Below are 27,705 nucleotides of genomic sequence, written 5' to 3'. Positions count from 1 at the left end.
GACAATTAAAAATATCACTAGAATAAATTTCGAAAATTAATTTGTCCAATATTTGAATTTGATTTGAATAAGTTCGATTGCACAGCCTCTATAATTAAATGAAAGTATAAAAATGCATAACTTTCAAAATACCGCTAAAAATAATCGAGAATTCAGGGGCACCTTAGCATTTGCCAACTTTGCCTATTTAATAATTAGGATACCCCCCTCTTGATTAGAATTATTTAAATAATTTCTTTGGTATGTTAACATAAAAGTTCCCGTAATGTAGATTAACCCTTTCTAGGGCCGTGGGAAGTATGCTTCCCGCCAAATTTATCAATATTTGCATGAAATTATGTAGGTTGGCATAAGTTCTGACAATTTTTTTTACAAAGACAGAAACTTAGATGCTTCAGTTCTTTATCTTACACAAAATGATGTGTCTTGATTTGTTACTTAATTATTAATTAACCAAATTAATTAATTAATTAATTAAATTTATCTAATAAGCTAAATGAATCCCTTTTCTTATTCTAATTTCAAGCCTAAAAATATTTAAACATGATATGACTAGAAAAAAATGGCCCTTTAAAGGGTTAAAATATCTTGGCACTTTAATAATATTTATTAGAAATTACTTTACAGGACACGTTTCGATATGTCCATCAATTCGGATGTTCGTAAGCAAATCTTTTTTTTTTTGAAAACTATCTGTGTGTTGCAAATATTTTGCTTTGGAAAAAGCCTAGTTGGAAAAAGCCTGAGCGCACAGGTTGCAGAACCATAATCAATATTAATATGAAATTACGAAATAAGTAACTGAATTTAGAACATTAGTTTCTTTATTAAAAGAAATAATGTCAGACTTATGTTATTTCATTGCAGGAAAAACTTGCTGCAACATATAAGAAGTTTAAAAAAAAATTTTCTCTTCTCATAATTATGTGAGTGAACATTCACTTCTTTTTATGTAATTTACTTTTAATCTTAATGCATGAAACCTTGATTAAATCTTGAGTATATTTTCGTTATAGGCATTTGTAATCGTGTTATTCACATAAAAGAATAATTTCTTATTAATATACCGTTAAATAAAAAAGATTGTATTGTAATATTCATGCAACTTATTCATGTAATTTTTTTATTTTTTTCTTAATATAGGCTACAATTTTAGTGATTTTATATTAAATTTGAAGAAATATTTAACAAAACATTAATGTTTTAATGCTACTATCCATAAAAAATGATTGAAATTATTTTTTGCGTAACATTTATACTTCTAAATTACTATCAAAGTAACCACTCACAAAGAATGTTCAAAATACTTAAAAGTATAAAAATACCCTTATCATTGTTCAGCATTCATCAATAAATTACTAATACTAAATATCATTTGAGTAAAGAAATGCCTTCCCTCTTCTCCACCCTTTTTTTGTATGAGATCTTCTCTCTTTTTTTTATAGGATATAAAATGAAGTAAATTAAAATAAACCCATTTTACATGCAAAAGCAATTACACGTAATGATTGTTTCGTATTTAATGCATTACTTATAATATAGAATAATCTTTTATTGAATATTGATTACTCATGAACCAATACATTTAAATTTTCATAATTATATACTTGAGAAATCATTAGTGTAATATACACATTTAAGACCTTTAATAGTTTGTTTCTAGAAACCGCAGATATATTAGAAACAAACATATTTGAAAAAAATTCTTAACTAATTATGTTTTCAAAATTTTTCGTAGAAACTTCATCGATTTTGACGGTCCATTTTATAAGATAGATCATTGTACGTAGAGTTACTAAATGAAGTAGAAATAGTATTTGGGAAGAAGAAATGTGTAATTCACTGCAACACAAAAATATTAACGCACAAAAATAATATTATATCTAACATAAATTATCATACAATGATGAAAAATTTTCATTCATTTTATTTTTTCATCCGTTTTTAAGTTGCATGTCTTTAGACTGTTAAAAAAATATGTATACATTTTAGATATCACATACGTTTTATAGTCAAGATATCTCGTTTATATTTATGTATGAAAAGATAAAGTTTTCATATATAAATATTAACGTGAATACTAGATTTTTACGTATGAGATTTGGGGTATTTTTATAATTATATTTGGTTTGTTAAGTTATTTATTTTATATGTATATGAATAATTTATTTGATTACCAGAGATTCTAAAGCTTTGGATATATTTAATTTAAAATAATAAGAAATTTACCAGCCGTTAAATTCTTGTATTAATTTATGTATTATTAATTAGCTGAAATGTACGTTTGAATGACAGTTATCTCAAGACAATCTGAATCGCCGCTGTCTGCAGTATTTAAGTTCAGGTGTATATTTTAAGAATAGAATTTCACTATTTTAGATTTCTTTTTACAGTTTACTGATTTTTATTTTAGAATTATATTTAGTACACTTTGACTATGAATAAATGATTTAGAGAGTTGATATGACTTCCAAATGTAAATTTTAAACTTGCCGCTTTTGGTTCGCCGAGATTAATGGATGCTGAAAACTTCAGTTGTTTCCTGAACAAATCATCCTGAAGCTTCAAATTTTGATATCTATATCTATCTATCTTTTTTTTTATTATTATGCTTTACATAATATTTTTTATTCTTCTATCTATATCTTTATACATTCAATTATATCAGAGGAAAAAAGCAGAAATATTTTTAAATGTGGACACTATCAAATTTTTCAAACATTGCTTTCGTCTGCAGCTAAACCTTATTTCTAAATAAAAAAAATATCAAAAAAATTATTACAAGTACACCGAAACCTATTCAACATCCAAAAATAAACCTACTTTTTCATATCCTGGTCACAAAGATAAAAGGCCAAGATGGAATATTAGTCGTCAAACTTTGAAAATGGTTTTAAGCTTCTTTTCAACAATGAAACATATTGTTGCAAAATACGTTAAAAATATTTTTAAAAAATTATTAAATATAGAAAGAAAAATTATATGGTAAAAAAATCTGATATCATTGCAAAGATAATGTTTTTGAATTTTATGATGCTGTAATAACTATTTTTCTACAGTAAAATTTTAGAAAGTTATCGCGAAGAAACTCCAATATTTCACTTAATTTTTGATTAATTATAATTTTAATTAAAAATTTTCAAAAAGTGCTCTGAAAAGCAAATTTTTATCCTCTAAAGTTTATATCTTCCAAATTTGGTTGATATAAGTCAAACGGTTTGGTTGGTACAGCATTAGCACATACACACGCAAGCAAACAGACAGAAGCTTTTTTTCTTATGTTCAAGTATCAAAATTTAGTTAAAATACCAATATACTTTCTCGCAAAACATTCTTGCCAACAGCTAATATGTTTTAGAAAAGCTCGACTAATCACTTCCTAGCCCCTTTTTTCAATGAGCTACGAAATATTCATTGGACGTTTATGACCCGTACGGAAGAGTCCCAATAACATTCTTCGGGACGGTTTTAGGCCATTCATTTGGAAAAGAGCCCCTTTTCTACTTTTTCATTTTCATACATAAAGCATATTTTTCAGATTAAATTGTAGCTAATTTGAGCTTCAAAGCACTGCTTCTGAATCAGCAAAATTAGAGTTAAAATAATTAACCATATAATTAAAAGAAATTAACCAAACATTTTGCTACTACTAATATCTTGTTTTTCGCAACGAATCTATCAATTTTTGAACTTTTTGTTTAATTTGAATCTAGCATCACTGTTAAAAAAGAATTACGATAATCAACTACATGTACACATAACGGGAGAAAGAGAGTACTAAAACAAATTTTGACCAATTATGAGTAGAATACAAAAAATAAACATAAAATAGAGAAGCGAATGCTAAGTTTACAAAAAAGATCTTTTATTAATGTATACAATACAGAGTTTAAAGATATAGCACAGTAATAAATGCAAGGTTGGATTTATAAAATTTCACAAGTTTATGGGCTAGAAAATACCTTCCCTCTTTTTCTGACATAATTATTCAGATAATTAACTTAAAATAATCTTCCAAAATGACCATGATCAAATATTACAGGTATCAATAGTTAAGTACATAGATACATTAATATAGCATATACAAATACATACATAGCACCAAAAGCAAAAATATACAAAGTACATCCAAAACAATAATATACCAGGTGGACATAAATGTCCATGACACATCATAGATATTGTATTAATAGGCATTTTATATTATTTAAACTGGCTCTTTGAAATAATAGACTTAACAAAAAGAAACATAAGAAAATTACAATCAGAAAAGAAATTTGGTAATAAAATACAAAAATATATAGAGCACATGAAAAGTAATAAAATAAAAGGTGCAGCAAATGACATTATAAAATCAATTAATAGGTAAACTCAGGCATGGCAGACTGAATTAAAAAAAAAAAGCTAAATTTTATAGAATTACAAATTATGTAAAAACATAAATACTGAAAATTAAATATGATTAACTGAAGAATAAAACGAACAAATTTATACAAAAAGTAAATAAGATGTTAAAAATATTGCAGAATTATTATATAAAACTAAAGCTAAAAGAAAGCAAAAATTTAATTCCAAAAATGCTGACATCAACATTTTTATGAAAATATGTCATGCCTGTAAAGCCTGACATATGTAATATTCAATCTTGCATGAAACAAGACATGCACAACGCATGACTGCACACACACAAAAAAAAATGTTTAGAACATCCTATCTTCAGTTCTTATGCTGTTTTTCAGGAACAGCATTTGCAAGAAGAAATCAGAACTTCTTTAATCATACACTATAATTAAATCTAAATTATAACCAAAGTAATTCAAAAGTAAACAAAGAACAAAAAAATATTTAGTCATGCATACATATTAATAAAAACATGACACTACAATTTGAACTGCACAGTATATTATCCAGTTTATATTGATTCTTTGAAATCAGACAAAGAATACTTTACCATTATACTCGGATATAAAATGAATAGTTTTTTTAAGAATGCTCAGAAACAATTGGAGAGAAAAGAATGATTTAATATCACATTGGAAAGTTTAAAAAAGGAAGCATTTTGCTAAAAAATTGGATTATATATATACTTATAACACCTCAATTTTTTTCTTTAAAACACACAAACAGGAATAATAATAATAAAAAAAAAACGCTTTTATTAATGTTTAATGTAAAATACAGTTTAAAAATATAGCACCAATATCATAAGTTAGATACATAATACTTCATGTGATGATGAACTAGAGCATTCTTCCCTCTTTTTTATGCAATAATTATGTATGAACTAAACAGTATATAACTGCTAATTTATATATATATAAGAATTTTTAAAAATGCTTGTAAAACAACTGCAGACAAAAAATGATCCAATATCACATTAAAATTTCTAAAAAATATGCGGTTTGCTGAAAAGATGGATTTCAAAAATATATATATTCACAACATTTTTTTCTTTTTTGAAAAACAATAATGACAAGAAAATTACATGAACTCTAAATAGATCAAAAATGAAACCCCTCAAGAATCTTAATAACATGGATGAACTAAAGCACCCCCCCCCCTCCTCCCCAATTCAATTATTCGAACTCTATTTTATCTTAACCAAAAACCATTCCTTCAAAATATCCCCAAACAGAACGGCTCGTTGTTTTTGTCGATAGCCAAAACATTTCTTTAAATATTTTCTCAAATCTTTAAAAAGAATTTTAAAAAGCTGATCACGTTCTTCGTCCTTTTTACAATATTTCACACAAATCAAAACGCTGTATAGCCACATACTTAAATGGTCTGTCATACCAATAACAAGGAACCATTTATGAAGGTACTCAAGCAGTAATTTTATTTTACTCTGCTCTAAGTGAATAACTATACTTAATAAGGGAATTCTTTGAGCAGGTAGCTGCTGATCCGATCTCTGTTCGAGATTATACATTTCACGACATAGCTCAGGGCCAAGACAGAGTGAACACCATGCTATCTCATCGCTGTCTGGTATCGTAATTTTTGAGGGGTATTTAATTCGTAGAAATTCTTTACAACTATGTAGATGCATAGTTGTTTGTATAAAATCAACAACATCATCATTAGATATTACTCCAGGTAAATCACGTGCTGAAGTAGAGGGTGAATAGTTTGTTTCAGACAACGAATGATTAAAAGATGGTTCATCATTTGACGATTTTTTGATGTCCATTTCTTTCTGAAAAACAAAATATGATTATTCATGTATGGTTGAATTTAATATGCTCTTCATATGACAAAATTATTTCTAATCTGAAGAAAGCAATTTATTATTTTAATGTTTATTCTAATTTATTTCTAAGTCATCATTCTTGTAAGACAGAACAGATTTACTTTTAAACAGAACCAAACCGCAAATAAAAATAATATTAAAACTAGCTGCATTTTGCCATTTATAAACCTATTCTTACAAACATTTCACTTTCATTCAGTGAAATATTCATGTGAAGCAGACGCTATTCACAGAATTTATGGTTAAAATTTAACATGTTAAAATGTAATATTTTAACATGTTAAATAAATTTTGTTATCGATTTAACATGTTACTTTAAATTTATTTCTTTTATTACAAAAAAAAAAATCAAGTTTTTAGATTTTAAGATTTTTTTTTTTTTTTTTTTTTTTTTTTTTTGTACAAACTATGATCTGGCAGAAACGCACTCCGAATCGTAACACAAGAAATAGGGAGGTGGGGACTGAAAAAGCATTTAGAACTTATATAGCATTAAAAGGGAATTTTGCTCAGATAGCATTTTTATTTCCGAATATGTGCTCTCAGTGTAAGAAAATAAAAGCCTACGGAACTCAGAATTTAAGAGTGATTAGAAAATAATTTTTTTAATGTGGATAAATTGAAATTGTTACATTTATTACAAAAATACGCTGCCCATATACATAATAAGAAATCGTTGTTATCATTTAAACTAATACAACTCAGTTTCATAATAACTTTTTCATGAGTTGGAAGAATATTTTAAGAGGAAACTTTCAGCTGATAATGTTGTCAATCAAATCATCAGTAAATTTTAAGGTTAAATCGGATTTCACATAAAATATTAAACACGATATTCATAATATGATAGTTTTAACTTCCACTTTAAATTAAAGTTCTCATTAGTTGAGATCACCGAAACTTAGCAAAATGTATTGCACTATACAAAGAAAGGCTTTTAAAATAGTTGTAAATGTTACATCTCTATCAAATTTAAAGTTTAAAAATACTCCTTAGAGTAATCGATCTAGAGAAAGCTAAATAAACTATTTAAATGAAAATTTTAGCAACTACAAATCCTGGAGTAACTATCAGGTAGCCGCTTTCATAAAAGCGTTCTTTGGAAGACAAAGAATTACTGTTTTTTAATGTGTATGAACATCTGTGTACCAATGCATTTTGTTACTATTTTTCTTCCGATTCATGTATCAACATTGGTTTACTGGGATGATCATAATCTGTATTATGCTGAAAAGTAACATTCCTTCGAAGTCATTTAAATGAAACTCAATAATCTTTTTTTTTTTATTTTAACTAAATACGTATAAAAAGAATTTCTAATAAATCGTTTTTATTATTTATATTTAAGTAAAAATAATTACAAACCTCAGCTGAATCTTTGCTCCGGGCCATTTCAAAATTCTTCAGAATATGAGATCCTGGCTATGCAGATGAATGGTCATGCTAAGCAAAAAAGAAATTAGTTAATGATTTGAAAATTTCAAACACCAGGAATATATTAAAAGGTCATATGTATTTCACAATTTAATTCACTATTTTTTCTTCCGACTGATTTATGCACATTCACATACTAGATTGGTTATATTCCATGTTTAGAAAAGATGAGGAATAGAATTCATTCGAACATCATTTTCAGAATAACTATATTTATCTTTTCCCTTTACTATGAAATACTTATAGACACTTTAAAAAAAGTATAAATGGAACACTTAATTAAAATTAAGGGTATTTTCTTCTGCTTGAAAAATTAATCTTTAATTAGGAACACACTAGCTATACTGAGACATCAGATCATTTATACATATCAGATATGTAGCAAGAGTTGGGAAATTAAACTTTTTTTTCGCTTTCTTTACAAATTAAACCTATTTAGTATTTTTAAATGAATAATCTGCATATAAAATTCGAAAAAAAAATTAGAGATACTTTATTAAAATTCTCTATCAATAGTAAAATAATCGATTTGATGAACTGAGTCCATATTCAGGGGATGATTCGAAGTCTTGCAATTCTTTAGACAAGCAGACCTAGCTATAGACCGGCACACTTAGATTGAAAATAAATGCAATTATTATTGTAAATTAATTAAAGTTGCATCAAATGAAACGTTATAAATATTGAATTATTTATTTACTCCTTCTAAATTACAAGAACCTTTAATATCAATTAACAGTATTATAAAGAGCATTAAATGTCTAAAAAAGAAATGCTTAATTAATTAATCATGGTAATGAGTTTTATATTCTAAGAGTTCTTCTAACATTTGCGTGGGGCTCGTACAGTTTGTTACGACCATTTTACTGTTCCAATATAGCTTCTCAACATGGATGGTACATTATTTACGACGATTTTTCGAACTAGAGTTTCGAATCTCCTTTAAATATTTTACCATTGCTTCTGACAACTGTTTAGAAAATTCATATTGGTTGCATCCTCTTAAATATTCTTTCATTCGTGTAGCTTTAACTTTTATGAAGTTAATGGAGAAAATGAAGAAAATGTCAAATTTTCTTTTTATTTTATCGTCTGATTTGCTTTTGCCTTCCGGTTTGCCAACGGAATTTTTTAAAATTAAAAAATTCCGAAAAATTAAGAAAACTCGTAATTTTGTAAGTTTTACCTTCATAACCTATCAAATGAAAACTGAAACTTTTTTTTGAAGAGACAAATATTTGAATAAAATTAATTTAAACTAGGAGTAGGAAGAAGTAGTAACAAAATCATCTAGCAAATTTCCTTTATTTAAATTGTTGAGAATTTAGTTAGATATTTGGATATAGCATTTAAAATATGATACGGAACTATATCTTAGATGCTAAAACTTTGTATCAAAATTTATTTATCTAGCTTTATACATTTTGTAATTATCGTGTTCACCTGTACTCGGACAGCCAGACAGAATTATTAAAAATTAACCTCCTTCGAAATTTGATAGAAAATTTCATACATGTAGCTCAAATCGTTTTTGAGTTATTGTTTTCACAGAGAACGTAATTACAAAAATGTGTTTCGAACTCTGCGTGATCTGAAGCGTAGACAGTGGTTAAAATATCGAATTTAAATTTTTTGACGATTATAATACTTCGTATACTTCATATACGAGAAAATAAAATATATATATGTAATGATATTTTAAAGTCTTAATTTAATCCAAAGTAATTTCCAAAACTTTATCTCAATTTAGACCATCGTAACTTCATTCTAAAATATTCTCTTATTTCCAGATCCAATTCCACTTTCAGTTTAATTAATCCCTTTGTAAAAGTAATGCGCCATCAGTACTACGTATCAAATGAAAGTGATATTTTTGCCCTTGAAAAAGTGTCAAAGGTCAACACATGTATTCATTTGGCGCCTGGCCAGAAATCCTATGTTATATAAGACTAGTGATAATTTATTCGTCCTTTTTTGCCTTCTGCTTTTTGTGCCGCGTTGCGCTTTCTTGTTAAAATCATGCCTGCCACTCGGAATAGAATAAAACGAAATTATAGATACAAAGTCTCTTCACTGCTTGTTCAACCTGCATTCTGCTTCAACCAGACTATGTTACATATTATTTAGCCGACAGGATTCCAAAAACATTTCATATATATATATCGTTTTTTGTAAAACACGCAAAAACAAAATCGCACTTTCTTGTATACGAATAATGAAAGAATTTTTTATGTTCTCCCTCCCCCTTCCCATCCCCTAAAAAAGTCACAACTCCAAATGTCCTATTTGGATGACAATTTCGATATATAATTTTTGCATTTCTTAAGCGGAAATGGGGCCATATCAGAAAAATTTGATTTTTTTAAAACTGCGGGGAAAACATTATGTCATATAACATTCATTTGGCTAGTTTCAAAATATGTATTAGCTCACACTTTTTTGTTAACTGTTATTTTGTATGCTATTTTAAAATGCAATTATATTCAGTAATTAATAAATGACAATTTTTAAGGTTTTTTAAAGGTTATTTACACAATGGATATTGAAATCATATAGTATTTAATTATTAGTATAACAAAAAATGTTAACTTATCATTATTGGAAGACATTGTTCTAAATTGATGAAGTTTATGGAAATTCCTAATTAAAAATTTTTTTTTATTTCCTGTATGTAAATAATTTAAAGTTGCCATGTACACGCCACCAACAATTTCGGAACGAAATGATATATTATGTTAAAAAGTATTTCGAGCTTCTCTCGTCTGTTATTACGTCTTTTTTTAAATGCAATCAAGTATTATTAAATTTTTATGATGCAGCAATGATTTTAAAATGGAGCCTGCATGCTTATTAAAATTGAAAGTTATATTTTTGCATCAAATTTGTATTTTATTAAAGAACAAGTTATAATCATACGCAACAGTAAATACTGGAACTTCGCATGGAGATAAAGAAACCCCCAATGACGTAGATGAACATTTGTTTACAAGTGGTCAGATGGAAATGTTTATCTTCTTTCATCTATGTTTTTGGCCATTTTGGGTTTTTAAAGAACTAGACTTCAAAGAATAGTGGATTTCAAAAGTCCAAAAAGCTAATCTGTTTTCAAAAGTGCACAAATTCTGATTTTTTTTTCTGATAAAAAATAAAAATATTTTTAATAAATAAGTTCATAGTCATTAAAATAAGTAACATTGTGACTATGTACTTTTCAGAGATGATATTATGCATGCAATTTTATGTCAAGTTGTAGCTTATGCGTTGGGAGTGGCATCTCTCCATACACAAATTAGCCAAAAGTAACTGATGTCGCTGACTGGACCGCATTCCCAATACTTGTATTTGATGTTTCAGCCATGCAATCGATCAACAAATGCAATCAAATTTGTTGATGCATCATCAATATGAGCCTTTGAACTTTTCTGATGAAGGCTAAAATTATCAAAAGGCTATCAGTATTTGAGACTTATGAGACTCGAGATCTAATTCTTGAAAAAATATAGTTATATTTCATTCTAGATTTTAGTATATAGATTTGAATTATTTTGAATATGAATTCTTAATTTTCTGGATCTTTTTCTATTTTAATTACAGCAAAAAAATGCATTACTCGAACAGGTCCACAACAATTTATAAATGCCCGATACTGGGTAACATATACAAAAAATATTCTATAGAATGAAATAATTAAATCAAAACATAAAAAGCTTTCATGACTAGTTAATTTTCTTGAAATTCAACAATGCTTCTACAATATATAATGATTAAGTAAAAATTAACACCCAAGATACCGTCGGACTTAGAGAAAACACACAAAAAGGGGGGGGGGGATTTATCTTTAATCGTGGTGCCATGAAGAATATTAGTTTCCATCGTCTTCAAATTAGGAAATTCTAGACAAGAAATGCATTCACCTTAGTATCGATTGCGCATGGATGGCATGTCATGCTAAATGAAAAAATGTATGCTTTTATAATGGAGGTTACATAAAATGAATGCAGCAATTAAATTCAAATAGTTTTGTAAAAGAAACTTTTAAGAAATCCAGAATGATTAATAAAAAATATTCAATACTTTCGCCAAAAATCGATTTACATATCTTTTTTTTAGAACGGTCGCTAAGCCAATAAAATCTTTAAATAAAGACTGCAACAAGCAGCAGCAATTCAGATTCATTTCGAGACTACGGCTAATAAGCTGGCGTGCACGAACAAAAATCTACTATTGTTCGGACTCGAATAATATTCAAAAACACACTTATATATATAAAAGCCCGGAGAAAATTGTTTTTAAATATATGTACAAACTTAGTGTTTTATATAATGCTTAGCAAAAGCATACAAAAATGCACGACTTAAACATTTAATCTCCCTTGTTAAGTCTAAATATATACATATGTATATATTTTTATTCTTAAAAACAAATGCATTTTAAACGAAAACATTTAAATCACTAACTCTCCATCTTTACTCTTAAGAGCACGTGCTCTTTTTGTCGAGCATTTTTTTTCCCCTTTCCTAGGTAATGTAACTAACATTCCTTCCAAAAATGAATTTTCCTCTCCTCAATTATATGTATTCGTTTTTCTTAAGCTGTTAAATATGAATATTTTATGAATAACTCTTTTAATCATCGTTTTATTAAGCCATCTTTATCCAAAGTCTATTAAAAATTTAGAAAAACTTCGAATTACATAGTTGTTTTTTTTTTTTTTTTTTTTAGTTTTTTGTAAAGAGTAACTGAAAGAAAAGTTGAGGAAAACAAAATTACATTCTTACATTCCTTGATTGCATAGTCATAATACTGAATGTAAAATATGAAAAAATTTGGTACTGGTTCAATAAGTTTTGTGCATACTTGGATAAGCTCTTTTAGTGTAACTACAAAGTTATAATATCAAAAATAATTTTTTGAACGCCAGTTGCAGCCGGCAATATTTCATTAGTGAAATAATCGAAACCTAATACATTAGATAGCAAAAAAATTATATTTTATTGATAAATACACCTAATTTACAGTTACATAATTTATTAACTCCAGTGATTTATAGTGAATTAACGTAATTTGCAACAGCAAAGTAACTTTTCTTGGCATACATATTACAAAAGTGTCGTCTATAATTGCTAATAATTTCTTAAAATTATTTGAACCAATAATAAGAATTTAGCCAGAGAATTATCATGATGGAATAAGCATAATAGATGAGAAAAATTTGCAAATTCATTGCTGAAGAAGTAAAAATTAAATGAAAAAAATAAAGATTCTTTTACGAATAATCAATGAAATCTAAATCAGGGGAAACAACCCCATCGCCTTATTCATGTAAAATATAAATGCTTCAATTTTCCTAATAAATCCACCGAAGGGTGATTAAAATAGTGGATTAAAATAAAAACTTTATTTTTTTCATAGATCATTAAGATATATTAGCAGAAACATAAAGAACAGTCGGCAAAATTCTGACATTTATTTACTGTCTGTTATTTTGCCAGATTTAAAAGAAATTAATGTTGGATGAACGACATTTGAACAATATGTCATTCATCCAACTTTAACAATGAAAACTAAGGACTTAACGTCGTTGACATCCATCGAACTGAGTTCTTAGTCCACTGATTAAAAATTATCGGGAAAAGGCGACATCGTATTCACCTGTCATCTCGTCAGTTATACTGCCAAAAATTGTGCAAACTGTTTTGTAAAAGATAATTTACAATATATTAACTTTTAGATGATTTTTAAATTATCGTATTTGTTGATACCCAACTCTCCACAATCGTTCTGAAGCAGGTGAGATTTTTGCCTCGAAAGTCTCAAAGTCTCGCGAAGGAGGGAGGAGGGGAGGGGAGAGGGGGGGGGGCAAGCGGTTACTGATTGAGAAGCAACTAGCCCCTAATGCAGCCTCTGTTCGGTTACAGATAAAAATTTCTCACATTCACCCTTTACAAACACTTTTTTTCCCCGCAAAAGCAAACGGGGAAAAAAAAAAAAAAAAAGGAGGAGGAGGAGGGGGTTATAAAAGGCTTAGATGAATACCTAAAAAATATTTACCAATCCATTGGTTATTTATCCACTTCGCATCAGTTATGACCATAGATGAAAATCTAGTGAAATAAAATGTTTAAGGGTACTTTTTAAAAGTAGGCAAAAGTTTCCAAACAAGGTTTTTAAAGTATCAACAAGTTATATGTTAATTTAAATAGACAGTCAACTTGTGAATGATATTCATGATAAATATGCACATTTTTTCTGCACACACACAAAAAAAACTAGTTTTATTTTTATAAAAAAATGTATGACCCTCAAAATCAGAACATAAATTTAAAAACCAGGTAATAATCAACAGTAAATAAAAAAAATAGTTACATTTCAAATAGTTATTCTATATGCTAAAGTAATTCTGATCCTGAATTTTAGCCAAATTATTGTCCAATATGAAGGCAAAATATGATGCAAATTTCAATAATTTGAACCACAGTTAAATAGATACCATTTCAGGACACCAGAATAGAGTTTCCATTGGGAGGTTTCATTTCCATTTCAAACATGAAAATGATCTAGAAGTAGGAAAGATTTTCCACATTTATTCTCTTGAATATTACATTATTATTGGTTAAAAGCCTTTACATTTAATGGGCATCTCAATTAAAAAAAAAAAAATTCAGTACTTAATAACCTCAGAGATGGCTCTATTTAAATGCTAATGTTTTAGTTTCTAGTTAAATTAGGATATCTAATCATTTTACGATTGACACTAGTAATGCCATATGCCTTTAGAAAACAAAAGTTAATATTTTTCACAAGAAAAGCAATATTTAACAGTAAATATTTAATTAACAATTATTATTATAACCACTTGGTTTTAGTAAATAATGGCACTGAAAAATTCTTCTTATCCTAAGAACAGTAAAAGAGGAACAAAGAATGTTCAGAAACTAAATCCTTGTAAATTAAATCCAATTAATTTTTACAATTCTTTTTCGCATTAACAGTTAATTCATTCAAAATATAAAAAAAAGAGTCAATCTAGAACATATTATTTAAAAGGGGTAATTTTTTAAAGCCGTGACATCTGTTAACTTCCAATATACAATTCGATAATTGAAAAAAAAAAAAAAAAATCTGGATTATCAGATGTCTACCTTATAGAAAGAAAGATACTAGACTTTCAAAAATACAATATCATCAAGTGTATATAAACTTTCCATTCTCGTGAGATAAAGCAGAGTTGACACAAGCGGGAACAAAAAATACTTCTATTTCAATTTTGACAAATTCTGTCAAAAATAAACACCGAGAAGTAAAATAACTGTGATTATTGAACAGTAAAATGAATAAATTTATACAAAGAGTGCTTAAGATATTTAAAATACTGAAAATCATCAAATAAAAGTAAAATTAACTGATCTCAAAAACAATTTTCGTTTCCGAAAACAATGAAATCCGCGGAATTTTAGCCAAATTATTGTCCAATATAAAAGCAAAATATGATGAAAATTTCAATAATTTGAACCGCAGTTAAATAGATTCCATTTCAGGACACCAGAATAGAGAGTTTCTATTGGGAGGTTTCATTTCCATTTCAAACATGAAAATGATCTAGAAGTAGGAAAGATTTTCCACATTTATTCTCCTGAATATTAAATTATTATTGATTAAAAGTCTTTACATTTAATGGCCACGTCAATTAAAAAAAAAAATTCAGTACTTAATATCCTCAGAGATGGTTCTATTTAAATGCTAAGGTTTTAGTTTCTAGTTAAATTAGGATATCTAATCATTTTACGATTGACACCAGTAATGCCAAATGCCTTTAGAAAACAAAAGTTAATATTATTCACAGGAAAAGCAATATTTAACAGTCAATATTTAATTAACAATTATTATTATAACCACTTGGTTTTAGTGAATAATGGCACTGAAAAATTCTTCTTATCCTAAGAACAGTAAAAGAGGAACAAAGAATGTTCAGAAACTAAATCCTTGTAAATTAAATCCAATTAATTTTTACAATTCTTTTTCGCATCAACAGTTAATTCATTCAAAATATAAAAAAAAAGAGTCAATCTAGAACATATTATTTAAAAGGGGTAATTTTTTAAAGCCGTGACATCTGTTAACTTCCAATATACAATTCGATAATTGAAAAAAAAAAAAAATCTGGATTGTCAGATGTCTACCTTATAGAAAGAAAGATACTAGACTTTCAAAAATACAATATCATCAAGTGTATATAAATTTTCCATTCTCGTGAGATAAAGCAGAGTTGACACAAGCGGGAACAAAAAATACTTCTATTTCAATTTTGACAAAAATAAACACCGAGAAGTAAAATAACTGTGATTATTGAACAGTAAAATGAATAAATTTATACAAAGAGTGCTTAAGATATTTAAAATACTGAAAATCATCAAATAAAAGTAAAATTAACTGATCTCAAAAACAATTTTCGTTTCCGAAAACAATGAAATCCGCGGAATTTTAGCCAAATTATTGTCCAATATAAAAGCAAAATATGATGAAAATTTCAATAATTTGAACCGCAGTTAAATAGATTCCATTTCAGGACACCAGAATAGAGAGTTTCTATTGGGAGGTTTCATTTCCATTTCAAACATGAAAATGATCTAGAAGTAGGAAAGATTTTCCACATTTATTCTCCTGAATATTAAATTATTATTGATTAAAAGTCTTTACATTTAATGGCCACGTCAATTAAAAAAAAAAATTCAGTACTTAATATCCTCAGAGATGGTTCTATTTAAATGCTAAGGTTTTAGTTTCTAGTTAAATTAGGATATCTAATCATTTTACGATTGACACCAGTAATGCCAAATGCCTTTAGAAAACAAAAGTTAATATTATTCACAGGAAAAGCAATATTTAACAGTCAATATTTAATTAACAATTATTATTATAACCACTTGGTTTTAGTGAATAATGGCACTGAAAAATTCTTCTTATCCTAAGAACAGTAAAAGAGGAACAAAGAATGTTCAGAAACTAAATCCTTGTAAATTAAATCCAATTAATTTTTACAATTCTTTTTCGCATCAACAGTTAATTCATTCAAAATATAAAAAAAAAGAGTCAATCTAGAACATATTATTTAAAAGGGGTAATTTTTTAAAGCCGTGACATCTGTTAACTTCCAATATACAATTCGATAATTGAAAAAAAAAAAAAATCTGGATTGTCAGATGTCTACCTTATAGAAAGAAAGATACTAGACTTTCAAAAATACAATATCATCAAGTGTATATAAATTTTCCATTCTCGTGAGATAAAGCAGACTTGACACAAGCGAGGAACAAAAAATACTTCTATTTCAATTTTGACAAATTCTGTCAAAAATAAACACCGAGAAGTAAAATAACTGTGATTATTGAACAGTAAAATGAATAAATTTATACAAAGAGTGCTTAAGATATTTAAAATACTGAAAATCATCAAATAAAAGTAAAATTAACTGATCTCAAAAACGATAACTTTCGTTTCCGAAAACAATGAAATCCGCGAGAAAGTGTCATGTCTGTAAATGGCACGCAGTTTTTAAAAAAATTACGATGCTGCTTATTTTCAATTTTCGAATAAATCAATTTTTAAAGAATCTCAAGACTTATAATGAACTTTTTCAAACAGCAGATAAAGAAAATATCACTATTTTCATGTACTTACAGTTCAGAAAGGCTTAACTTGAACTTAAAAAGTATGAGAAGTGTAGCACTAGGCACTCTTCGCAGCCAGTTCAAATTCAGTTGTAAAAAGCAACCACCTGTAGACAAGAGGAGAGAATTATTGCAGAATGTTCATCACTATTAAGATTATTATGGTTGGGTTTCTATTTCGAGATCTAAATTATAATAATACTTACTAAAATTCTTCCCAGCTTTACATATGATGATATGTGGACAATAAGTCCCGTTAATCTGTGCAAAGATGGATGCCACAGCAATGGAGGGTGGGATATGCTCATCCGGGGACGTGCATCACCTATCGATATGCTCACCCGGGGATGCGCATCATCTGTTGATAGGGGGAAATAATAGAAGAGCCCACCGGGGATTTTATGGTTGCTAAGGTTGATGATCGTTTCCCTTACATGCCAAAGATTTAATTATACAATTTTTTTAACACTTGCTCGTTAAATGAGTTAGAGTTTTGTGGAACATCGGGTGTATGAGTAAGCTAGATCTCATACATTCTCGTTCTAATTACAATAACAGTTATATTGAATTCTTTTTTATTAATTTTATTAGAATATAAATAGTAGTATAAATGAGAAAGAGAAAAATGTTGGTTTTAAATTAACTTGATGTGTTTTTATTTGATGAATAATTGATTTGTAAAGAGGAAAAGATATCATTGTTATGATTCAAGACGGTCAATTTTTTTTTTCCGAAAGAAATAGTGAAACTCTCTAAAATGCAATATACTGGGAAAAAATTATTTATCAAGAAAATTTTAAATTTCATAAATATCAGTTATTTAAATAAAGTACTAAATATCCAGAAAAAAAATTGTTGAAATTAAAAAAAAAGACTGAAAATATCCTAAAATATCTATTTCTTAACTGAAAAAAGAAAAATATTGTTATTGAATATCTGAAATGCAACTTACTACTCTAGATATGCTTTGATTATTGGTGTTGGCAAATGTATAAATCATTTGTATTTTAGTGTCCTAAAGCTTCCAGTTCGTAAAATGTTTTAACCTGTAGCTTACAATTTTAACCGGCTGAATTTGGCCAACTACTGAAACACATTATAGAGTCCATGTTATTTTAAATCGTTCTTCTGTTAATTGAATAAGAAAGTAGTATTGATAATGTACATGATAAATACTGGAATACTTTTACAATAAGAGCTGAAATTTTACAATTTTTATATAGTCACTCTTACAATTATTTGCATAAAAAGGTGACTTATGCATTGCACATTTAAGTGCACACACGCACACCCACTTTTTTTCCAGTACAATGGAATTTTCAATTAATATTCTAAAAAAAATAATGGCTTATTCTTGCATGATATTTAAAAGCCATATTTTATTGTAAATATTTGAAAATATTTGCTTTTCAAATATTTGCTAAATATTTGCTTTTCCTCAAAAAATAATCTTACTTTGTCTCAGTAAATATAAACTTAATACTATCTTTCATTTCAGTTTTATAACAATTATTCTTGAAATGGAAGTGATATCTTTTCAGAGCCAGAGGTAACGGCAGAAGTTTGCAGATGGGGAGGGGGTGCAAGAGAAATTGGACAGGGGGGAAAGTGTAATTTCTCTAATTTGCTTCAAAATAACTCATTATTAATTTTAATTAAAGCCAATTAAGTATTAATTAGCTCAGTAAAATTGTTCACACCATTAATTTTTTAAAATTCAAATACTTGTCCTAATTTTCTCTCAATGTTAAATATTTGTTAGGATTTGTATTTAAAAAAATGCTGTCCGTTTGTTTTACTTGCCATCAAACGACTCAATATGTGAGTCTATTCTTTGAGATTCTTTGGATTTGTTTGCACTGAGCAGGGGCGGATTTTGACAATGTGAGGCCATAGGCACAGAAATATTTTGAGACCCCTCCAGGAAATGATGACGAAAGTAACAGAAACTGAACTTATTTGGGCTTTTAACTCTATCTTCACTCTTGTTTTCTAATATCGTTTTATAATTTGAAGGCAATTCCTGTAGATTATTTAACTTATCTATAGTTCTTATTTCTTCTCAGTTGTACAGAGAATATGCTTTTTTTTATCGACACAGTATTTATATGTATGTAAAAGGGAATTTATGAACAACATTTGATTTGAAGCAAGAGTCGTGGAGCTCCTCTGCGATTTTTATTCTTTATAATTTCAAGTAAACAGTCCAATTTTTATATACTATCAAGATTTTTTGTCCAGGCTGTGATGAGTACACTATAACGTAAGAATAGGTAGGCAGAAAATAGCGAAGAAAGGCTCAGAAAATATTTTGAACTTATATAGTTTTAGAGAAGAATTTACAAGCGCACCGCTTTGAGAATCAACGCATTCACTGAAAAACTTACGATCAACTCAGAAGTTAAAAATACATGAAATATTTTTTAGGGAATAAATTAATTGCAAATTGTTACACAAGCATACATATATATACGCATACGCATATATATTTACATATATTCGCTGTGGATTGATAGGGTTTCTTTGTCTTAGACATATATGTATATCATTAAATAGGTTAAAAAACAAGATACAATATTTTGCTCCCTTCCATTTTTACTTTTTACTCTAAACACTTTTATTAAATAATGTGAAAGAATGGCGTGGCAGTGAGTTCTTTCGAACTTTTAATAACTTCGGATGGGCAAAACAGTGTTCAAACATTCGAATTTTATATTAAATGGAAACAAAATTAAAAATATGCATATACTTAATAAATATATCATTTTTTTTCTTGAATTAAGTTTTAAAAAAGGAAGCATATTCAGTTTAACTAGCAGGAATGGTCTTTCTGCAACTTTCCAGTATGCCATTTAATAAAGTTATCATCTCCCTACCCACATAAAATCGTGGACAATGGGCAATACCTTCAACGCCACAAATGCTCAGATTTTATACCCAGACACTTGCATATGATGCTTCATAGTACGGTGAGGAAAACCAAATATGCACTGTGAAAGCTTTTTTTTCCCAACCGAATTCGGTTTTAATATCACGATCACGTATCAAATTTTATTGATCTAAATCATTGTGCTTTTAAATTATCATGTTTACATGTATGCAAATATACAGACCCACAAATGATCAACTCTTTGACGGATTTAATTCAAAATTCGATAAGTATCTAACTTTAGATGCTAATTAAGATTATTAGATGCTAAATTAGTATACCGATTTTTTTCGTATAGCTATTTACTGTCTATAGTGCTCACTTGTACTCAAACTGCCAAACAGACAGTTTTAATGTCAATAGATTTCATTCAAAATTTGATATATATCTACAAATTTGTTGTAATGACCACGCAACCAAATGTCAGTTTGTTTAGCTCAAGATGTGTTTGAGCTTTTGTGTTCACAGATGTATAGACAGACATAATTCCCAAACTGTATTTTATGATCTCGGGGAAGTCTGAAATATTAAGATTTGTCAAAATCTCGAGTTGAATTTTTTGCGATTACAATAATTTCTCTTTGCATGCATCGTTATGCTAGTAAGTAAAAATGGGCTTGATTTCATAAATCATTACATTTTTTTATGAATTAAAAAATATTATAAACAGACGACTATTAAGGGAAAAATCTATATTCTTTCTGAACTTCGAACTGAAATAAACACTGTCAGTTTTTTATAACCCGAATGTCGTATTCTACAATCTAGCGTATTTTCCGACAAAGAAATATTAATTCCAAATAGCAAACAAAATTAAATTAAATTTTAGACGGAGAAACATAAGTGCATATTGACTGCATTAAATTTATACTTTTGATATGGCAATAAAACAAATGAAAAAAAAAATGCTGAGAGTAAAATTTTACAAACATAGAAATAATTATTGAAAGGCATCAAAATATTAAAATGTCACTTTTCTTGCTTTTAATTCTGAAATTTTATCTGTAATTCTTCGATAATATCATTTTTAATAAATCAGCGAAACAATTTATTCATACTATTCCGCAAATAGTTCTTGACTATTTTAGAACAAAAAAATTAATTAATTAAAAAAAAAGATCTCACTCAACTTGCTTTACAGATTCGGTTTGGCTCTTCGTCACATTTCAATTTAGCGAAAACTAAACAAAAAGCAATCAAAGAATTTTTACTTAAATATTTAAATACCATTTATAATTTACTGAATTCAGAATGTTTCTATTAATTTAGAAAAAAAGAGTGTTATTATTATTCTCATTAATTGAAGAAATCTGATATTATTGAAAATGGAAGTACTCGCCTTGAGCGACGATGACACTTTTGAGGAAAAATAAAATCTCCTCATTACTGGCAACTTTGATTCAAGTAGAAAAAAAAAAAAAAAAAATATAGCATCAGAATTCGACGATTGATGTAAATCATTTTTATTCAAAATTTATCTTTTTCATTGGATAAACGAAAGACTAACAGATATTCTTTTTTAGCTTAAAAGATACTAACCGCCTTCGGCAACCAGCTGCTTGTCCTTCATATTAAAGTAATAATTTAGCCATTTCAACTACCTTTGATCAAATGCATTTTACTAAGACAAATGAAATAATATTTTAAAGCATTCTTGTACAGCATAATGCTTACTGGCTGATTAGTTATGTACGCAAAGAAGCAAAATTCATTGTTTAATAAAAACTGACATAATCTCTCTGATTGTTAAAGGAAAGGCTGCGTTATAGTTTTACTTTGCGGTAACTCTCAAAATGGCGTGGCAGGACGGACAGGCGACCGTTAATGGTTTATCTTTATTTATTTATTTATTATTATTTTTTTTTAACTTTTTAACTAAAATTCTGTCAGTGTTTATTCCCTTCAACATTTCATTTGGCTCTTTATATACGTTTTTTTTTTTTTTTTTTTTTTTTTTTGAGAAAGTAAAGAAATGAAATTCTGTAAACCAGCCGGAAGGGGTGAATGTGAACAAAAAAATTTACCTACTGCTTAGCATCATGATATGCTGTTCGTCAACGGATTCTGAGACGATCACATTTCCTCATTAAGGGGTGAGGCTCGGAACGATGAGCACATTTCCGGTATTCACCTTTGACCTTGGATTTCTCCCATTAGATACTTTTTAGTTCAATTTTTTTTTCACGTGTATGTGAGTATTGTGTCGTTTCTGACCGCATTTTATTTATACTTAAATTTTTGTATTGATATGGCTAGTTCAAATGACAAAAACGTTTTAAGGAGTGGTAAACATTTTTTAGTAATTATTTCATGTTATATATTTAAAAATAATAATATTCTTAAGTAGAAAAATCATTAATAATGTTCTTTTAATATCAAAATACATAAAATATCATGTATTTTAGAGATAATATTTATAATATTTTTAAGAGGCTCCATATTTACAGTTATTCCTTAAATGAAAATAAAATGTTTTAAATAGAACAAAATATGGATTATCCATTGTTTTTAATCTTAAAATATTGTCAAAAAATTCAATAACACATAAAAAAAGCATTTTAATATAAAAAATTGTTATTGTTATTTGTTATTATTATTATTTTGTAAAAATGTAATCACTAATTTTAAGAACAGAAAATTTTCATTTATTCTTCAAAATTTAATGTTTATGCCTCTTACATTAAATAAAAATTGTTCTGAAATATTTTACTGTGTTTTCTAACTTTTTTTCCTGTATTACTAATTATCTGTAAATCTTACATCTCATAAAAACGCGAGTCTTCATTGTTAAATGTAAATATCTCCTCCTTTCATCTTTCCTTTCACCCTTAACGCATTAGCAAAAGAGCGGAGGGTTTTACAATCCGTTGTCGAACAGTAAGTACCTCCAAATAGATTTTGAGGGACCCTGTAAATTGCGAGGCACTAGATCTCCTCCATCGCTTGTGCGGAAAACCGCCACTGGCACTGAGATCTAATTCTATAAAAAATATGGTTATATTTCATTCTGGATAACAGTATATAGTAGAAGGAAACACAGGTTATAGCAATAAATCACTTTAATTTGTTGCAGCATGGTCATGGAAATATTTAACCGGACTTTAACTACGAATGTGTTTTTAACTACTTAGAATTTGGTTCAAATTTTACTAAATTCTTCTGGATCTTTTTTTTTTAATTTTTAAAATATTTCAATTACAACAAAAAGGAATTCATTGAATAGGACTACAATAATTTATAAATGCCTAAAATTGGGTAATAGTAGCACATGCAAAATAATACTTAACAAAATGAAATAATTAAATCTAAAAATTCATGAAACGTTCTCTTGATTAATTAATTTTTTTAAAGAGAACAATGTTTCAACAATATATATTTATATGAAAAGAATTAATGCATAAAACACTGTAAACGCGAGAAAAAACTCGGAAAAAATGAATCATATACTTATTCTTATAAATCCTTTCCAATTCAAAAGGAAAAGGGAAAGAATCGATTATCTCTGACAGCAGTTCCTGAAGAGTATTAGAGCTTCCATCATCAAACGAGGAACTTAAGATGGAATAATTTATCATGATTCTTTCTTTTCATCGCTCCCATTTTTAAGACCAGAGCTACCCTATTTTGTTGTACTATTCGAAATGCTTCACACTCATGTATCTCTTAGCGCAATCAGTATCAAAGCATTCTTGTCAAAAAAAAAAAAAAAAATCAATTCAACTTCGTATTTATTGGGTCTGGATTACAGGCCACATTAAATGAACGAATTTTGCTCTTATAATGGAGATTATAAAAAGAGAATGCAGAAGCAAAATTTAAACGGTGTTATAATACAAAAATTTCAGAAATTCAGAAGAATTAACAAAAAAATTATTCGATTTGTTCGCCAAAAATCGAATTTTTAACTTGTTACCAACTTAAGAGAATTTTTAAATAAGGATTACAACAATGAGCAGGAATTCGGATGTGTTTTGAGTCTAAGGCTAGTAAGTACATGTGCACGAAAAAAATTTATTACTATTCGGATACAATATAGAATGCAGAAAAGATATGATGATATTGCTTTTTAAGATGGCCGGGGAAAATATTTTGTAAATATATATACAAACTTACTCTTTTATGTAATGCTTAGTAAGGTATGAAAAATACAAATATGAAAAATAAACTACTCAATCATTAGATTCCCCCTGTAATTTAAATCTATATATTTAGATTTAAAACCCAATTAATTTTATTCAAAAACAGCTTGATCTTCATTTTGAATTCCCCTATCTTCATTTTCAAGCACTTATTTCATTGTTTTTATAGTTAATTCCACCCCACCCCCCCATCTCAGAGCTGTTTCTAGCTAATATTCCACAAAAATGAGGTTTTTTCCCCCTTCAATTCATACATTGATTTTTCTTAATGTGTTATATATAAATATTCTATGAATAACTGTTTTAATCATATTTTATTAAGACACCTTTATTCAAAGTCTATTAAAAATGTAGAAACACCTGCAGTTATACAATTTTTGTCACGAAAAGTAATTGAAAAAAAATTAAAAGAAAAAAGTTGTATTCCTCTATTACATAGTTATAATATTGAATGTAGAACCTAAAACATTTAGATACTAATTTATTTAACAAGTTTAGTGTATTCTCGGAAAAACAATTTTTGTTTAGCTAAAAAATCATATCACATATACCTATTTTTTTTCGCCATTTGCAGACGATAATATTTTATTAGTGAAATAACTGTAGATTAATAAATTAGATTTCAAAAAAGGGATATTTTACTGTTAAATAAATCTAATTTACATTTACAGAATTTACTTATTCCAGTGATTTATAGTGAATTCATATAATTTTGCGACAGCAAAGCAACTCGTCTTAGAATGTTAGCATGTATATTGCAAAAGAGTGATAACGGAACATATTTCCGGAGCGTATCTAATGATTTATTAAAATTAAATTGGACTAAAATTTTAAAAAAAACCCAGAAAACCTAAAATATTTCGGAAATTTATTCCTCTTACTGCGGCTTGGTGGTGAGGTCGGTGGGGAAAAGTTGGTTCGTACTCGAAAGGATTTGTTCAAAAGTACTTGAGGTAAGTCACTGTTAACTTCTGATGAGCTGTATACTGTAATTTGTGATTGTGAATCCATCATAAATTGTAGACCTTTGACATATATCTCAGAAAATCCAGAAGAATTGTTTTTTCTTACCCGCAGCATGTTTCTTGTTAGAAACAAAAGTTCGAACACTGAGGATAGTGAAGAGTTAAATTCGAGTAGTCTCAACAAAAAATTAAAATATTGAAGTAAACTTTTGAAGGGCCCACACTTTAAAAAGGAATACATTGGCTAACGAGTGCAAAAAACAAAATGAAAAGCATGTTGCAAGATTTCCAGATTGGACAAATAGTTTTAGTAGGAGACGATAATAAACGTTTGTTTTGAGTTTTTGCAAAAATTATTGAGTTGATTCCTGTATATGATGGGAAAATTCTCACTGTTAAACTTAAAACGCATCATGGGACAGTTTAACATCCTATATAGCGTATCTTTCCTTTAGAAATTTATTTAAATCAATCTGTCAATCAGTCAGATGGAGACGATTTTAATTCTCATGATATGTCTGATAATGAAAGCACTTGTTGATGATGAAATAATTAGAAAATACATCTCCTCTGGATGGTATGTAAAAACACCGAAAAGACTTTTGAACAATGTTTGTTATGTTTTTGAAACTTTTTCCCGAGTCTCAAAGGGAGAGAGGGGGGCATAAAGAGAAATGAAATGTAACCTCTAATAGGCGGTGACGTTGTGATGTCAGCCTTTAAGATGATTTATGAATGCAAAAGGACTGCGATGTGTATACGAAAATTTTTATGTGCACTCTGTGTGTGTGTCATTCATTTCCAATAATTTTTTTTGTCTAAAAGCCTTTCTAGTCTTATTTGGCTGTCGGGCAGATGCTGATGCCCATTAGAATTCTGAACTATTCTTGATTCTATGTTTATTAGTTTTTTCGAACAAATCCTGTAATCATAAAATAGAAGGTTATTTGCACGTATTTCTTAATTCAAATGAGCTTCTTTTGCTCAATAGTAATATTTTTTAGACAATACAAGCAGAGGCTTTTACTAGTATGAGGAAAGAAAATAATATTTTTAAAAAGTGCACAGTGTCGGTAATTGCCCCCTACCCCCATCAGATTGCCATTTTGTGTAGCTCTGAAAAGCTAGACAAACTACCAAAGCATTGCGTCATTACTTATTTTAAAATGAAGTGATAATTTATAATAAGAATTCAAATGTTTCTTATACGAGCTCACGTACATGCATAAATTAGAAACATAGGTACTGATAACAAGTTCCTGATTTTTTATCCCCTCTTACGAAAACTCGAATTTTCTTTTCAGTACCCTCTTGCACTATCACCTTCATACCAATCTCAGACAGTAAAAATAGACAGTTAACTTCATACAGGAGCGCCTCATTGGGGGGGGGGGGAATCTCGTTATTTTTCTTATTTGAGCAATATTCCCTATCATAAAAATATTATGACAAGCATGTAAGCCGATGATATATATTCTGTTCAAATATATATTCTGTTTGTTTAACTTCCCAAATTTTCACTCAGAAATATATATTTATGACGTAAATCATGCTTATTAATATCATCAAAGTAAGAAACTCTACTCAAAAGCCATTCTCAAAATACCATAACATTATTCCATTTTTGTTACAGTTGCCATTCGGAACTTACAAAATATTAAAAAACAAAGGTAATAATCAAGTAGAGTATCAACGTGACATCCTCCCACCTAAGTTAATTTTTATCTTAAAATTTAACTTACAACAAATTATAGTAACTATAACAATAACAAAATTATATAAAGAGTTCACAAGTCCAGTTTATGAGGCATTTTAATGATACGACCACTTCTCGTTTTCCTTTCCTCCTTCGAAGGTTCAATATTGCAGTCCACTGAATGATTAACTATTAGTTGCTCACTTAATTTTGCACTTGGCAATTTCTCTCGAATTAGAACTGACTCTGTTGCTGACACTTCCAAAGGGTATAGGCGTTGTACCGGCCGAAGCGATTCCCCTCTTGAAGTTTTCAGTTTTACAAGTCTTGTAATACCATCTTTCCCTGGCATTACCTCTATTATTTTGCCAAGTGGCCAACTGATGCGTTTCGTATTGTCATTTCCAATTAATACAACGTCACCCACAGCTACGGCAGAAGCTGTTTTACGTTCTGGTCTTTGAAGCAGAGCTCCCAAATATTCCGACCGAAATCTGTTTCTTAAGGCTTTCTGTAAATTTTGCCGATACTTGACACGTTGATTAAGACTCTGATGATCAGCTTTATCACAATCAGGAACACCACTAACTTTGATATCCTGCAGGAACATTGACGGAGTCA

General features: G+C 28.3%; 1 protein-coding gene across 1 annotated transcript; it reads right to left on the bottom strand.

Moving 5' to 3' along the window:
• Positions 1-3,906: 3,906 nt before the first annotated feature.
• Positions 3,907-17,647, bottom strand: LOC129958881 (gem-associated protein 2-like). The gene is made up of 4 exons (XM_056071602.1): positions 17,562-17,647; positions 17,366-17,462; positions 7,619-7,696; positions 3,907-6,199 (listed from the first exon to the last, which is right to left on the bottom strand). The coding sequence occupies exons 3-4, from the start codon at positions 7,643-7,645 to the stop codon at positions 5,588-5,590; spliced, it is 639 nt and encodes a 212-aa protein (XP_055927577.1). The 5' UTR covers positions 7,646-7,696; positions 17,366-17,462; positions 17,562-17,647; the 3' UTR covers positions 3,907-5,587.
• Positions 17,648-27,705: the final 10,058 nt, after the last annotated feature.

Source organism: Argiope bruennichi, chromosome X1 (genome assembly GCF_947563725.1).
Source record: "Argiope bruennichi chromosome X1, qqArgBrue1.1, whole genome shotgun sequence".
NCBI lineage: Eukaryota > Metazoa > Arthropoda > Arachnida > Araneae > Araneidae > Argiope > Argiope bruennichi.
Note: the sequence above shows the minus strand (reverse complement) of the source record. Positions and strands in the feature narration are given on the sequence as shown.

Coding starts and splice junctions, on each gene's coding strand:
- LOC129958881 (XM_056071602.1), bottom strand. CDS start 7,645: ATGGCCCGGAGCAAAGATTCAGCTGAG. Junction 6,200..7,618: donor GGAGCAAAGATTCAGCTGAG/GTTTGTAATTAT, acceptor TTTGTTTTTCAG/AAAGAAATGGACATCAAAAA.